General features: G+C 39.5%; 1 protein-coding gene across 7 annotated transcripts in view; it reads left to right on the forward strand.

Moving 5' to 3' along the window:
- Window positions 1–12,564, forward strand: part of LOC135219822 (baculoviral IAP repeat-containing protein 6-like) — a gene marked incomplete at its 3' end in the record, with an annotated part of 560,877 nt that overhangs the window by 211,189 nt on the left and 337,124 nt on the right. For all 7 annotated transcript variants that reach the window (XM_064256914.1, XM_064256918.1, XM_064256921.1 and 4 more), the window contains 1 exon segment: window positions 3,810–3,945. In XM_064256914.1, coding sequence (XP_064112984.1) covers window positions 3,810–3,945 — 136 coding nt within the window.

Consider the following 12,564-nt stretch of genomic DNA (forward strand, 5'->3'; position numbering starts at 1 on the left):
TCGAAAACGAGATGATCTTTGGGAGATTGAGAGCGAAGAAGAGAGTAGAGGAGGACTCGTGAGAAGAGAGAGAGAGAAACTTTTGGTAAAATTTTACTTTCATTATATTTTTTTTGATTTTTGTATTTATTTATTTATATTTTTTTTTATCACAGTCCTCCAATTCGACTGGGTGGTATATAGTGTGGGGTTCCGGGTTGCATCCTGCCTCCTTAGGAGTCCATCGCTTTTCTTACTATGTGCGCCGTTTCTAGGATCACACACTTCTGCATGAGTCCTGGAGCTACGTCAGCCACTAGTTTTTCTAAATTCCTTTTCAGGGATCTTGGGATCATGCCTAGTGCTCCTATGATTATGGGTACAATTTCCACTTGCATATCCCATATCCTTCTTATTTCTTTTTTCAGATCTTGATACTTATCCCTTTTTTCCCTCTCTTTCTCTTCGACTCTGGTGCCCCATGGTATTGCGACATCAATGAGTGATACTTTCTTCTTGACTTTGTCAATCAACGTCACGTCTGGACTATTTGCACGTATCACCTTATCTGTTCTGATACCATAGTCCCAGAGGATCTTTGCCTGATTGTTTTCTATCACTCCCTCAGGTTGGTGCTCGTACCACTTATTACTGCAAGGTAGCGGATGTTTCTTGCACTGGCTCCAGTGGAGGGCTTTTGCCACTGAACCATGCCTCTTTTTGTACTGGTTCTGTGCAAGTGCCGGACATTCACTTGCTATGTGGTTTATGGTTTCATTTTTCGTATTGCACTTCCTACATGTGGGAGAGATGTTATTTCCATCTATCGTTCTTTGAACATATCTGGTTCTTAGGGCCTGATCTTGTGCTGCTGTTATCATTCCTTCAGTTTCCGTCTTTAGCTCTCCCCTCTGTAGCCATTGCCATGTGTCATCGCTGGCTAGTTCTTTAGTCTGTCTCATGTATTGTCCGTGCATTGGTTTGTTATGCCAGTCCTCTGTTCTGTTTGTCATTCTCCTGTCTCTGTATATTTCTGGGTCTTCGTCTACTTTTGTTAGTCCTTCTTCCCATGCACTCTTTAGCCACTTGTCTTCACTGGTTTTCAGATATTGCCTCAATGCTCTGTTCTCGATGTTGACGTAGTTCTCTATACTTAGCAGTCCTCTCCCTCCTTCCTTTCATGTTATGTATAGTCTGTCCGTATTTGCTTTTGGGTGTAGTGCTTTGTGTATTTTCATATGTTTCCTGGTTTTCTGATATATGCTGCGGAGTTCTGTCTTCGTCCATTCCACTATTCCTGCGCTGTATCTGATTACTGGCACTGCCCATGTGTTTATGGCTTTTATCATATTTCCGGCGTTGAGTTTTGACTTGAGTATCGCCTTGAGTCTCTGCATATATTCTTTCCTGATCGTGTCCTTCATCTCTTGGTGTTTTATATCCCCTCCTTCCTTATTCCCAGGTATTTGTATCCAGTCTCATCTATGTGTTCGATGTTGCTCCCATCTGGTAGCTTTATCCCTTCAGTTCTCGTTACTTTGCCTTTTTGTATGTTGACGAAGGCGCATTTTTCTATTCCAAACTCCATCCTGATGTCCCCAGATACAATCCTTACAGTCTGGATTAGGGTATCTATTTCCTTGATGCTCTTACCATACAGCTTGATGTTGTCCATGAACATCAGATGGTAATTCTGTTGCCTCTTTTCTTGAGTTGGTACCCGGCATCCATCTTCTGTAGTACTTTTGTCATGGGAATCATGGCTACTAAGAAGAGTGGTGGGGACAGTGAGTCGCCCTGGAAGATCCCTCTCCTGATATTAACCTCTGCTAGTCTTATTCCAGAGCTTGTAAGTATTGTATTCCAGTTGTGCATTGTATTTTTGAGGAAGCTGATGGTGTTTTCCTCTGCCCCATATATTTTCAGGCATTCTATTAGCCATGTGTGTAGTATCATTTCGAAGGCTTTCTTATAGTCTATCCATGCCATGCTTAGGTTGGTTTTCCTTCTCCTACTGCTTCATTACCATTTTGTCTATCAGGAGCTGGTCTTTTGTGCCCCTACACTTCCTTCTGCAGCCTTTCTGTTGGTGGGGGATGGTGTTTGTCTCCTCTAGGTAGTTGTATAGCCTTTCACTGATGATACCTGTTAGTAACTTCCACATTATTGGTAGGCAGGTGATAGGGCTGTAGTTACTGGTTATATTTACCTTACTCTTGTCTTTTTGTGCTAAGGATATTCTTCCTGTGGTCATCCATTTGGGTGCATGGTGATTTGAGATACAATGCTGGAGTTGTTCTGCTATTCGTGGGTGTAGGGCCTTGAAGTTTTTGAGCCAGTATCCATGGACTTCATCGGGACCTGGGGCTTTCCAGTTTGGCATTTTCTTTAGTTGGTGTCTGACTGTGTCTGTCGTGATTTCTGTGAATCTTTGTTTTATTATTATTATTATTATTATTATTATTATTATTATTATTATTATTGTTTGAAAATATTAATAAACGTATTAATAAACATACTCTGCCATCCCCTCTTGCATTGTCATCATAATCACAAGTTTGAACATTTTCTTACAATATTGACCAATTGACTGATTTATGGTTGCTAAAACTTGGTATCAAACAACTAGGTTATTGATGACATAATGATTTTAAATAGGGAACTAAAAAAATAGTTTAAAAGTAGTTTCATATAAAAAATATCAAATTATACATACATATATATATATGTACATGTATATGTGTGTGTATAATATTAGATATATATCTATATATATATATAATATATATATATATATTTATATATTATATATATATATATATTTATATTTTATTTATTATATATATTTTATTATTATAAAGAGATAATCCAGGATTATCGGATATCACACAGTCACAAACCTAAACAGATTTGACCCTAACTGAAATTACAAAGTACTATCTTTACAGTCCAAAACATGTAAAAACTGAATATAATAATTTTTTTGCTTATATTTATCTACAACTTTTTTCATTATGAAAGCATCAAGTTTAAATAAACCAAGACTTAAATTTAGAACATTTCTATTATTTGACTTGATGAAACAAGATTCAGTGATATTCCTTTTAACTGTGTCATTACATGGGATTAAGGCTCTTGCTTGACTCCAGTTAATAGGATAATCTAAAACTCTCATATGTACAAATAATGCATTCGATATTTGCCCAGTTCTCACAGAATATTAATGCTGTTTGAGGTGTGAAAGAGATTTACCAGTCTGTCCGTAATAGACTTTATCACACTTTTTGCAAGGAATTTCATATATGCAGCCTGGAAGATCTTCAGGAGAATTTTTGATTACTAAACTCTTGACATTAATATTACTGAAAACAACATTTATGTTAAAAAGCTTTAAAATTCTAGGAATATCTAAAATCTTTCATCATAGGGTAATTTTAGAATGTTATTCTTACTAAATTCAAGTTTGCCATTAGTTGAATAAAATGTTTTTCTAGCTCTTTTCCATGCCACATCTACAAAAGTCCTTGGGTATTTAAGCTTCAATGCAATATCATAAATAGTTTTAATTTCAGCGTCAATAAAGTGCGGGCTACAGACACGTAAATTGAGTAAACTTTCAAGAAAAATTGAGCTTAAACTAGTAGTATACATGAAATATTTGATATAGGTACATTGCTGTTACAAAATTATTTACATTTTACTGTAAACGTTTCGGACCAGAATTAAAAGTTTTTTTACTCTGGTCAAGTTATATATTATTTTTTTTATTGGAAATCTTGTATGTACTGTTGTAACATATACATATATACGTATATTGTTTTTTATTTCAGTTGATGATCGAACGGTGAACATTGGAATCATCACATTGTTACAACTCCACCTTTCGGGACTGGTGCATGCTTGTTTACTACAAGGAGATAGAAGTGTGGCTCATAAAACATCTAAAATTATCGTTACGGCATTAGAGTAAGTACAATCTGTTAGCAGCAGTACAGTCCAACCTCTTTAATCTGGCACTCCGTGGTCCAGCAACTATCATGAACTAGAACATTTTGTATATGGGACTTACCAAGTAATTATATAGCTATAGTTTCCAAATGTACAGCAGCCTAATTCAAATTTCTCGGGTAGCGCTTCGATTGTTCAGTCTAGATATACAGTGCTGTCCCCCAATGGCAATACTGGGAACAACTTAGCAAAGCACTTCATTCTGCTTCCTGCCACGCTTGACTAAACATCGAGTACTTACAGCTGCTTGTTCTTATTTTATTTTCTGGTTATATCACTGGATTTTGGTAGTGTTACACAGCCACCGAAATGCATTTGTAGCCTTCGAGCAGGATTACTCTTGTTCTTTGTTTAATTCAGATTATCATCAAGCTGGATATTTGTATTTTCCAGGAATAGTCCTGGAATGTAACTCCATTCAATTAGGCCTATATGTACTTTAGCATATACGGTAGAGACTATTAAAACTCGAAATAATCGGATTTCAACAGAAAATTTGGAGTAAATGTTGCATCTGAGCTCAACCAAAAATCCAAAAACCGACCCAAGGAATCATATGATTTCTGTAAACAAAAGTGGTTTGGTCAGTTGCTGCTAATAGGCATAGTTCCCATGCTCATTTGGTGAGGAAAACAAAAAGAATCACAATTGAATTCAAGATTATTGAGAATTGTAATATAAGAGGCATTCTGTGACAACCTTAAAATGCTGTAGAATTTTAATGATAGGCTAACCCTTGAAGTGTTGATGGTTGTATCAATAGTTTGCTACTGTCACAACTATCACAAACTATCAACACTGTAAGCAAAACATTTGTAAGCTAGTAATGGTAAAATCCGTAGGTTATTCACATGAATCACTAGTGATAAAACTTTTGACACTGTAAACAAAACAACTAATTACAGCAATTACAGTGAACTATATTACCATAATGAGACGTTAGGATGAGCGAGTTCTCACTTGTTACAAAAGTATTCGCACTGTTACAAGAGTAGGATCTCTATCTGTAATTCTAAAAACCAAAAAGGTCTATAAGCCTAAACATAAGTATTTTTTGGAGAAAATTATAATTTGAAAAAGTTAAGCGTATCTTATAGAATATTAGCATTGTCATCGTATGCCATTTGCATTCAATATTGCTTGTATTCTCAAAATCTAAGCTGATTGAGCTATCGATATCTTCATTGCCATTGCACTTGTCTGGTAGAAGATATATAATTTATATACTTTCTTATAAATTGAAAAAGATGGGTTTAAAAGTGGCACAGTACTTGACTGTATAAGCGTTGAGTGTGATTTCACTAGTTTTGAACATCAATTTTGCCTGCGCTCTTTTTATTTTTATTGTGATGGCAAATGATGCCGGCAATCTGCTGTTTCTCAATATGAGAGATCCATTTGCAAAAGTCAATAATATTTGTGTATTGAGAGTAATTTTTATTTTAATAAAACCCTTGTTTTACTGTATCTAATCATATTGCATGTATTATTACGATATTATCGAATTACAATATGAACTGAGTGATCTGCAATTTGCATTATGGGTTTGTTTACGTTCTTAAAATATCAGCTGATTTCATTTTACATGATCACTGTCTTTAGGTGCCGAATGGAACTTAATTTACAAAAGGAAAGCTGGGTTTAAGAATTGCAGCTACTTAATTTATAAACGTAGTATATTTAAAAAAGTCTACTTGTGTTTTTTTCAGTTTCAGACAGTGCCTTTGCCAGCCAGAATATTTTGCAGTCTGCTCATTATTCGTAATTCCCAGACGTGCTCGAAAGTTACGATGCTCATAATTCATAGTTCCCAGTCGTGCTGGACTTCGAGCATTGTTTACTAAAGGGCAATTTTCATACATTCAACTTCCCTGTCAGATATATACTTAGCTATAGACTCCGTCGTCCCCGATAGAAATTCGAATTTCGCGGCACACGCTACAGGTAGGTAGGTCAGGTGATCTACCGGCCTGCCGCTGGGTGGCAGGAATAGGAACTATTACCTTCTAAGGACAGATTTTTCTCTATCGTTTGGACTGTAAACATACGTTTATGGTTCCTCCTGATTTGATTTTCGTGTTTCATCGCCATCGATCTTCTGGGCTGTCTTTTGCAGGGAAGTACTGGGTCTTTGGTTCGGCATACGCTTTTATTAACTTTTTAATGAATTTCGCTTCGAAATTTCGAAGAAAATACTAAGTGAAACTACCGAAATCATCGGTAGACACTCACATAGTTTGCCATAAAGAGAATTATTAATATTTATTCATTATTATATGTAATAAAGGTTACAACTTTATTCAGGAAATATTAAACTCTAATTTCCTACTTTAGGAAGTCAGAAAAGCATATAACTAGATACGCTTACTTTATAAGCTTTAATAGCGTTTGTGCTAACGAGCAGTTAGAGTATTAGCAGTACTAGTAGTTGTTGCATCCTCATCACCTTTTTACTCCTCAGAAACTACAAATTTATATATGCAAATTGAAGATAAATGGATAGCTCAAATGCAAGCTTTTAAAAGGTAAGAAGTGAATATAGTGTTCCCCCATTGCAATGGAGGGTGCGTCTGATCGGCTCTGTCTCGCTCCCAGGTCTAGACCTCTTCCAAGCTCACAAGCCCAGAGGAGAAGGAATGTCGACAACCGCAGGGGGGTTTCAGAGAATCCCCACCGATCAGGCGTCCCCTCGGCAGGTTCTGTAGAACGTCCCAGACTGCCAAGTTCGCCATTGGAAAGGCGTCCTAATGTAATGTGTTCCCCTTATTATTATCGTGTTGACGGATAAGGAGAAGAAAGTTTCAACGGCGTAGATTCAATGAAGATGCAAGATAATCTCGTCGTAGATATCGGAACCTCAGAGAGAGATCTTTCGATAACAGTTGCGGTAGAGGCATTGCCCTATCCTGTTTTCGTCCCCCGTACAAATAGACGGAGGCTCTATCCCATGGGGTTTGAAAGAGTTATTTCAACAAATTCCTCATCGGTACATTTATATGAAAATATATCTATTCTGAGAAGAACGAATTAGATATTAAAGAATATATGTTGATCGAATGAATTATGGATCTCGTTTAATGATTAAACATACATATATAATTTTTAAGCTTCTAGCTCCTCGGACATGAAGCGCCTGAAACGCCTGAAACAAGGCTCGAGGCGCCTGAAGAGCCTGGAACGAGGCGCAAAGCGTCTGAAGAGCCTGAAATGAGGCGCAAAGCGCCTGAAGAGGCTGAAATGAGGCTCAAAGCGCCTAAAGAGCCTGAAATGAGGCTCAAAGCGCCTAAAGAGCCTGAATCGAGGCGCAAAGCGCCTGAAGAGCCTGAAGAGAGGCGAAAAAACGTCGGAGGCTCCTCAAAGGAGTCGCAAATCGCCTGAAGCTCCTGAAAACAGGCTCGGAGTGCCTGAAGCGCCTGAAACGAGGCGAAAAGCGCCTGGAGCGCCTGAAATGAGGTGCAAAGCGCCTGGAGCGCCTGAAACGATGCGCAAGGCTTCTGAAGCGCCTCAGATGAGGCGCAAAGCGCCTGAAAGCCTGAAGCGCCTGAAACGAGGAGCAAAGCGCCTGAGATGAGGCGCTAAGCGCCTGAAGCTATAAACCAGGATCTTCATCGTATATGGAGTTAGATCCTGATTCTGCGTAAGGTGAAAGACATTCGAGGATTTCTCCTGATAAGGACGGGAGTTGTTGCACAGGCGGCCGTCGCCCTTCTCAGGATAGTCTTAATGCAAGTAATGGCAAGAGCAAGATCGGTTTTTTTTTCCTGGCGGGGACTCAAGATGTCGCACAGGCGGCCTTAGCCCTTGTCAGGTTAGAATCGGTACTGCTAAAAGCCCTTCACCTTACGGAAGGAGGCGCTCTCCTCCGGTTGCTCATTCTTCTCCCAACTTGATGGACAGGAAATGGAAGATAGATCGGAATTGGAAGCCAATAAGGGAGCAGGTCTCTCAGTTTATAAGACCTTAGCGACCTTTTTTATTGAAAATTAGTTCATTACTAATAAGACGATATTAAAATCTTCCTCCTTCTAAAATAATGCAACCAACCATTTACAGAAAGAGTGGCAATCGTTTGCAAATTGAACAAGGTTCGTACGAGCTCTCATTCATTGATTAGAGGCTCTTCCAGATAATAGAGGCGTAGAATACGGCCTTATCTCCAAGAGAATAAAAATTTGAGGGATTCTCTTCGATCCGAGAGTTTTCATTGCGATCTCTTTCGACTAATGCTAATTCGTGTTTATTGACGAAAAGAACGGAGAGGGCAAAATTTCCATTCTCTCTCCGCATCGGAGAGGAAAGAATGTAGAAGGAAGACTTGCTGCATACGACTGCTGAATGACAAGTCATATACGCATACCATAGTTGCCTTTGTGGTTCGCTACGAAATTATCTATATCCTTACAGGATTTCCTGGTAAGGACTTCGCTTAAAAAGTTTGTTACGACAATACCTACTCAGCTTCGGTATTTAACAAAGGTTGTTTGGCTTAAATTGGCATTATTGAGAGCTTCCTTAGGCTCGGGAATAATTTTATTATATTCCTTTCATTAAATGAAGTAACTGGCAACTCACGATGAATGCAGCCAGGCAGCGAGCGAGACGGCCGGGCTGTCATTGTAAGCGTAAGGCCAATACAGTACCATCCAGGTCTCGGTCATTACCAGTTGGTTGCATCTCTCTCTCCAACGGGATCGAATGGTTAACCGTATATTCCCCCTACAATCATGGACTTAGTCTCGAATGGAGGGGATAGTTAAGCTAAACATAAATAAAATATTGTCTGCCTTTTGCTAAGAAGCTTTCAATAAGAAAGATATTATAACCTTTCAATGCTGTTTACCGTAGGGAACATTATTAAAGGATTCTAACACAGCAGAACATTATATTATATAATGCTCTCATGCTTACGAAAGCATGGCTTATTAGAATACATGCTTAGTGAGAAGATGGATGTAGTAGAGAATTCACTTTAAGACTACGGTATGGTCAAGTCTTTCGAGAAACGCACACAACCTTTTTAGAATCAGATATTGCTCAAGAGAAGATGGATGAGTGGAATGGGAAACATTCTCTTCGTGGCAGAAATGGTTTCCCTGAATAGAATATACTACGTATATAAGAGTTTTTTCCAACTAAAAACGGAATTAACATGTGTAAGGATGTCGGGTACCATAAAGGCACAGATGTTCTGGTACATAACATAAAGAGTATTAGAAGAAAGCGCCGGTCTGAAGCGCCAACCTGGCACAATGAGCCAAGAGCACCAGCCAAGATATTTTCTCGTTTTAGCGAGTTATTAACATAAGAGTCCAGTAGCCTCTCAGACAGCACGCTCGGTAACGGCAAGATTCGTTCCTGATTTCGTTACCCATTTAATCACTTAGGCCAATTCCACGACTCTCTCATATCGCAAAGAGCATTGAGAATCTCTTTTTTCGCTCCTGTTCGCGTTAACAAAGAGAACCTATTTGGAAAAAGAGGTTCGATGCAAGATTTTGCATGTCCGTGAGAACCTTCTCGATCAACGATAATAACTGTTATCATATGTCTAACATTTATTGCAAAGGAGTGTGAGAACCTACGGAAAGTCTTCTTCATAGATCTCTTAGCAAGGTAGAAGACGAACAGGCTTCCTATAGAATGCTTCCTTTTCCTCGAACCAAGAGAGGTAGCAATATACGCCATCTTTATTTTATAGAAAGGGGAATATACTATAGTCTTTTTTTCCCCTAAATATAAATATAAATATAAATTCTAAAAGGCGTCAAAGAAAGAGAGGATAATACTTTATGCCTCATTTTGGCTTTAGAGAGGTTGGATTCACAGAGGTCACGTTCTTCTCACAGCATGTTTTTGGAAGTCTTTTCCAAGAGAGTCTGGATATTCTATCAGCATCTATTATTAAATGGACCTTAACAACCTCTCCACTCTGAGTCTGTCTGCATGCAGACTGACCAGAACTGGACATAAATGAGAGGATTTTTCAAGGTAGATGACAATAGTCATGGCCTAGACATAGAATTGCTGCAGATCGTGCTAGAGGGAATGAGGAAACTGTCCTCTTCCGATACCTCTGTGAACCACATAGCGGTTTTTTCTTCCCTTTCAGAGGGAAGAATCACCTTTGTATATATCTGCTATCAAAGAACGCAGTAAAAGGCTATACTCTGTCTCTACAAAGGGAATTGGAGATAGCAGAGGATTAAGATCTTCGGGATCTTATACGATATATACCTTAATATGACGAGTAGGATATCATGTACTTCTAATGGGATTTTTTTTTGTGGCCACAGATTCCATGTTCCGACAAGATGGAACTGCTCCTCATCAAACTTCTTTGAGAAATTTTTATGAGGGAATTCTTTGTTTTTTTTTCTCTCTGGTCCTAAACGACCAAGAAGACAAGTGAATTTTTTGAGCATTGGAATCTCGCATCAGATTCTATGGAGACTAGACAATGGGTTCTTGCCAGCATAGTATGTCTAGCAAAAGAACTGAAACCCCCTATTCCTGATTCAATGTTTTCAGATAGAGGTTTCGTTGTCCAGGCAGAGTACTTACGTTTTCATCTACAGTAGAATGGTTCAAACGTTTGCCTACAGAGTCTTTGGTATGCGATGACGGCTCGAAATGCTTCCCAGAAGGTGTTCAGAGGGATACAATAAAGAGCTAGAAATCAGGAGTACTCCCAATTTCAGCTCGGAGTCTCCTTCGACTTCCAGGCTTCTTCCCTTCCTTCGGGCAAGGATAGGGAAGATTCTGCAACGAGACACCCCTTCAACATGTAAGAAGAGATCTCGTGAGCACGGAAGTATTCAAGAAGGACCCTCCTCGGAGGAAGACTCTTATCTCTCGTACGGTTAAATATCCTATGGTCTACTGGATGTAGCTGATTACAATCACCTCCCCTTACCGGAGAGACCAAAAGCTCAAAGTGAAAGAATTTCTTCCACCCTTCTCCAGTCTCCTGATAAACGATTGTGGATGTTAAGGACTTTCGGACAATGTAGCGCCAATCAGGCGCCAAAATACCAGAACAGGCGTAAAGACGCCAGAGGAAGACAGTCCAAATAAACACTGTCATTGTCTGATGAGGAGAAGGAGCGTGCCTTCAGCCTGGCGCAGATGCGCTAGAGGCAAATAAATCGGAAAAGTGTCCGATGTGGGCATCGCCAGTTTCCTCGAGACTCTTTAACAAGCTCGAAGCTCCAGCAAGTGGGGAGAAGTCAGCCAGGCGCCAGGCGCGAGGCTCCAGGCTCCAGGCAGGCGCAAGGCGCTAGCCAGGCGCCAGGCAAGCAACATGCGCCAGCCAAGCGCGAGGCGTCAGACAGGCGCGAGGCGCCAGCCAGCGCGAGGCGCCAGCCAGGCACAAGCCAGGCTCTAGGCTTCATCCAGAAGAGATCAATTTCAAAGAAAGCCCTGGTCTTCTTTGGAACAGTGTGATCTCTAAAGCACTTCTTAAGTAACTTGATGATTCCTTCAAACAGCTGAGAATTAAAAGCGCTTGAAGTGCGAGCTTTTAACAATTCTTGTTCTTTCCATAACAATATGTCGTGAGAGACATATTAGCTGTAATTTACGGGAGATGCAACTCTGTGTTCTCTGGTTGTCTTCTCTTTGCACGAAGGAGGTCAAGTTGACCTATGAGAGATCCTTCTCTCTTGGTTACGTGTCTACGGATACGTTGCTGGGATAGGGAGCCGACACTGATCCTTAACTAGTGAGTTAAAAAATTTTATTTTAACATAAGTATACTATTTTCTTTGGGTTATTTGAAATGAGTTTGGGGATAGCTCTTTTCAAATTAAGCACTAACCCTCGTGTTAGGATCAGGTGATCGGGATCGGTGTTGTGCTCCTTAATTATGCCAGTAGGCATAGGTGTTTTGTCATGTAAGTGGATAGGACCCCTTTGACAAATAACCATTAGATTCTGTCAAGTAAGTGGATAAGACCCCATTGACAGATCTACAAGAACGCTTAGCCATAGGTCACATCCTCGCTGAGGCTCTTGAGACGAAGCAGACTCCTAGCAATAGCTAGGAGGTCAACCCTTCGTCTAAACACATAGGAACCAAGGTTTTATTTATTTATTACCTACAACGTATGTTGTTTACCTGTCTAATCAGTAATTAGCTGTCTCTTACCCACCGCCAAAGGTGCCAATCAGCTAAGTATATATCTGACAGGGAAGTTGAATGTATGAAAATGATATTGTTATTGTACAATAAAGTTTCATACATACTTACCTGGCAGATATATACGATTGAATGGCCCACCCAGCCTCCCCTCAGGAGACAGGTGGAAGAGAAAAATCTGTCCTTAGAAGGTAATAGTTCCTATTCCTGCCACCCAGCGGCAGGCCGGTAGATCACCTGACCTACCTACCTGTAGCGTGTGCCGCGAAATTCGAATTTCTTTCGGGGACGACGGAGTCTATAGCTAAGTATATATCTGCCAGGTAAGTATGTATGAAACTTTATTGTACAATAACAATATCATATTTCTTTGGTAGTATTTTATAATCAAATTATGTAAAGGGTTTTGCTATATTGATAGCTCCCCAGTTATCCTTAAT

The sequence above is a fragment of the Macrobrachium nipponense genome, chromosome 1 (assembly GCF_015104395.2).
Source record: "Macrobrachium nipponense isolate FS-2020 chromosome 1, ASM1510439v2, whole genome shotgun sequence".
Taxonomy (NCBI): domain Eukaryota; kingdom Metazoa; phylum Arthropoda; class Malacostraca; order Decapoda; family Palaemonidae; genus Macrobrachium; species Macrobrachium nipponense.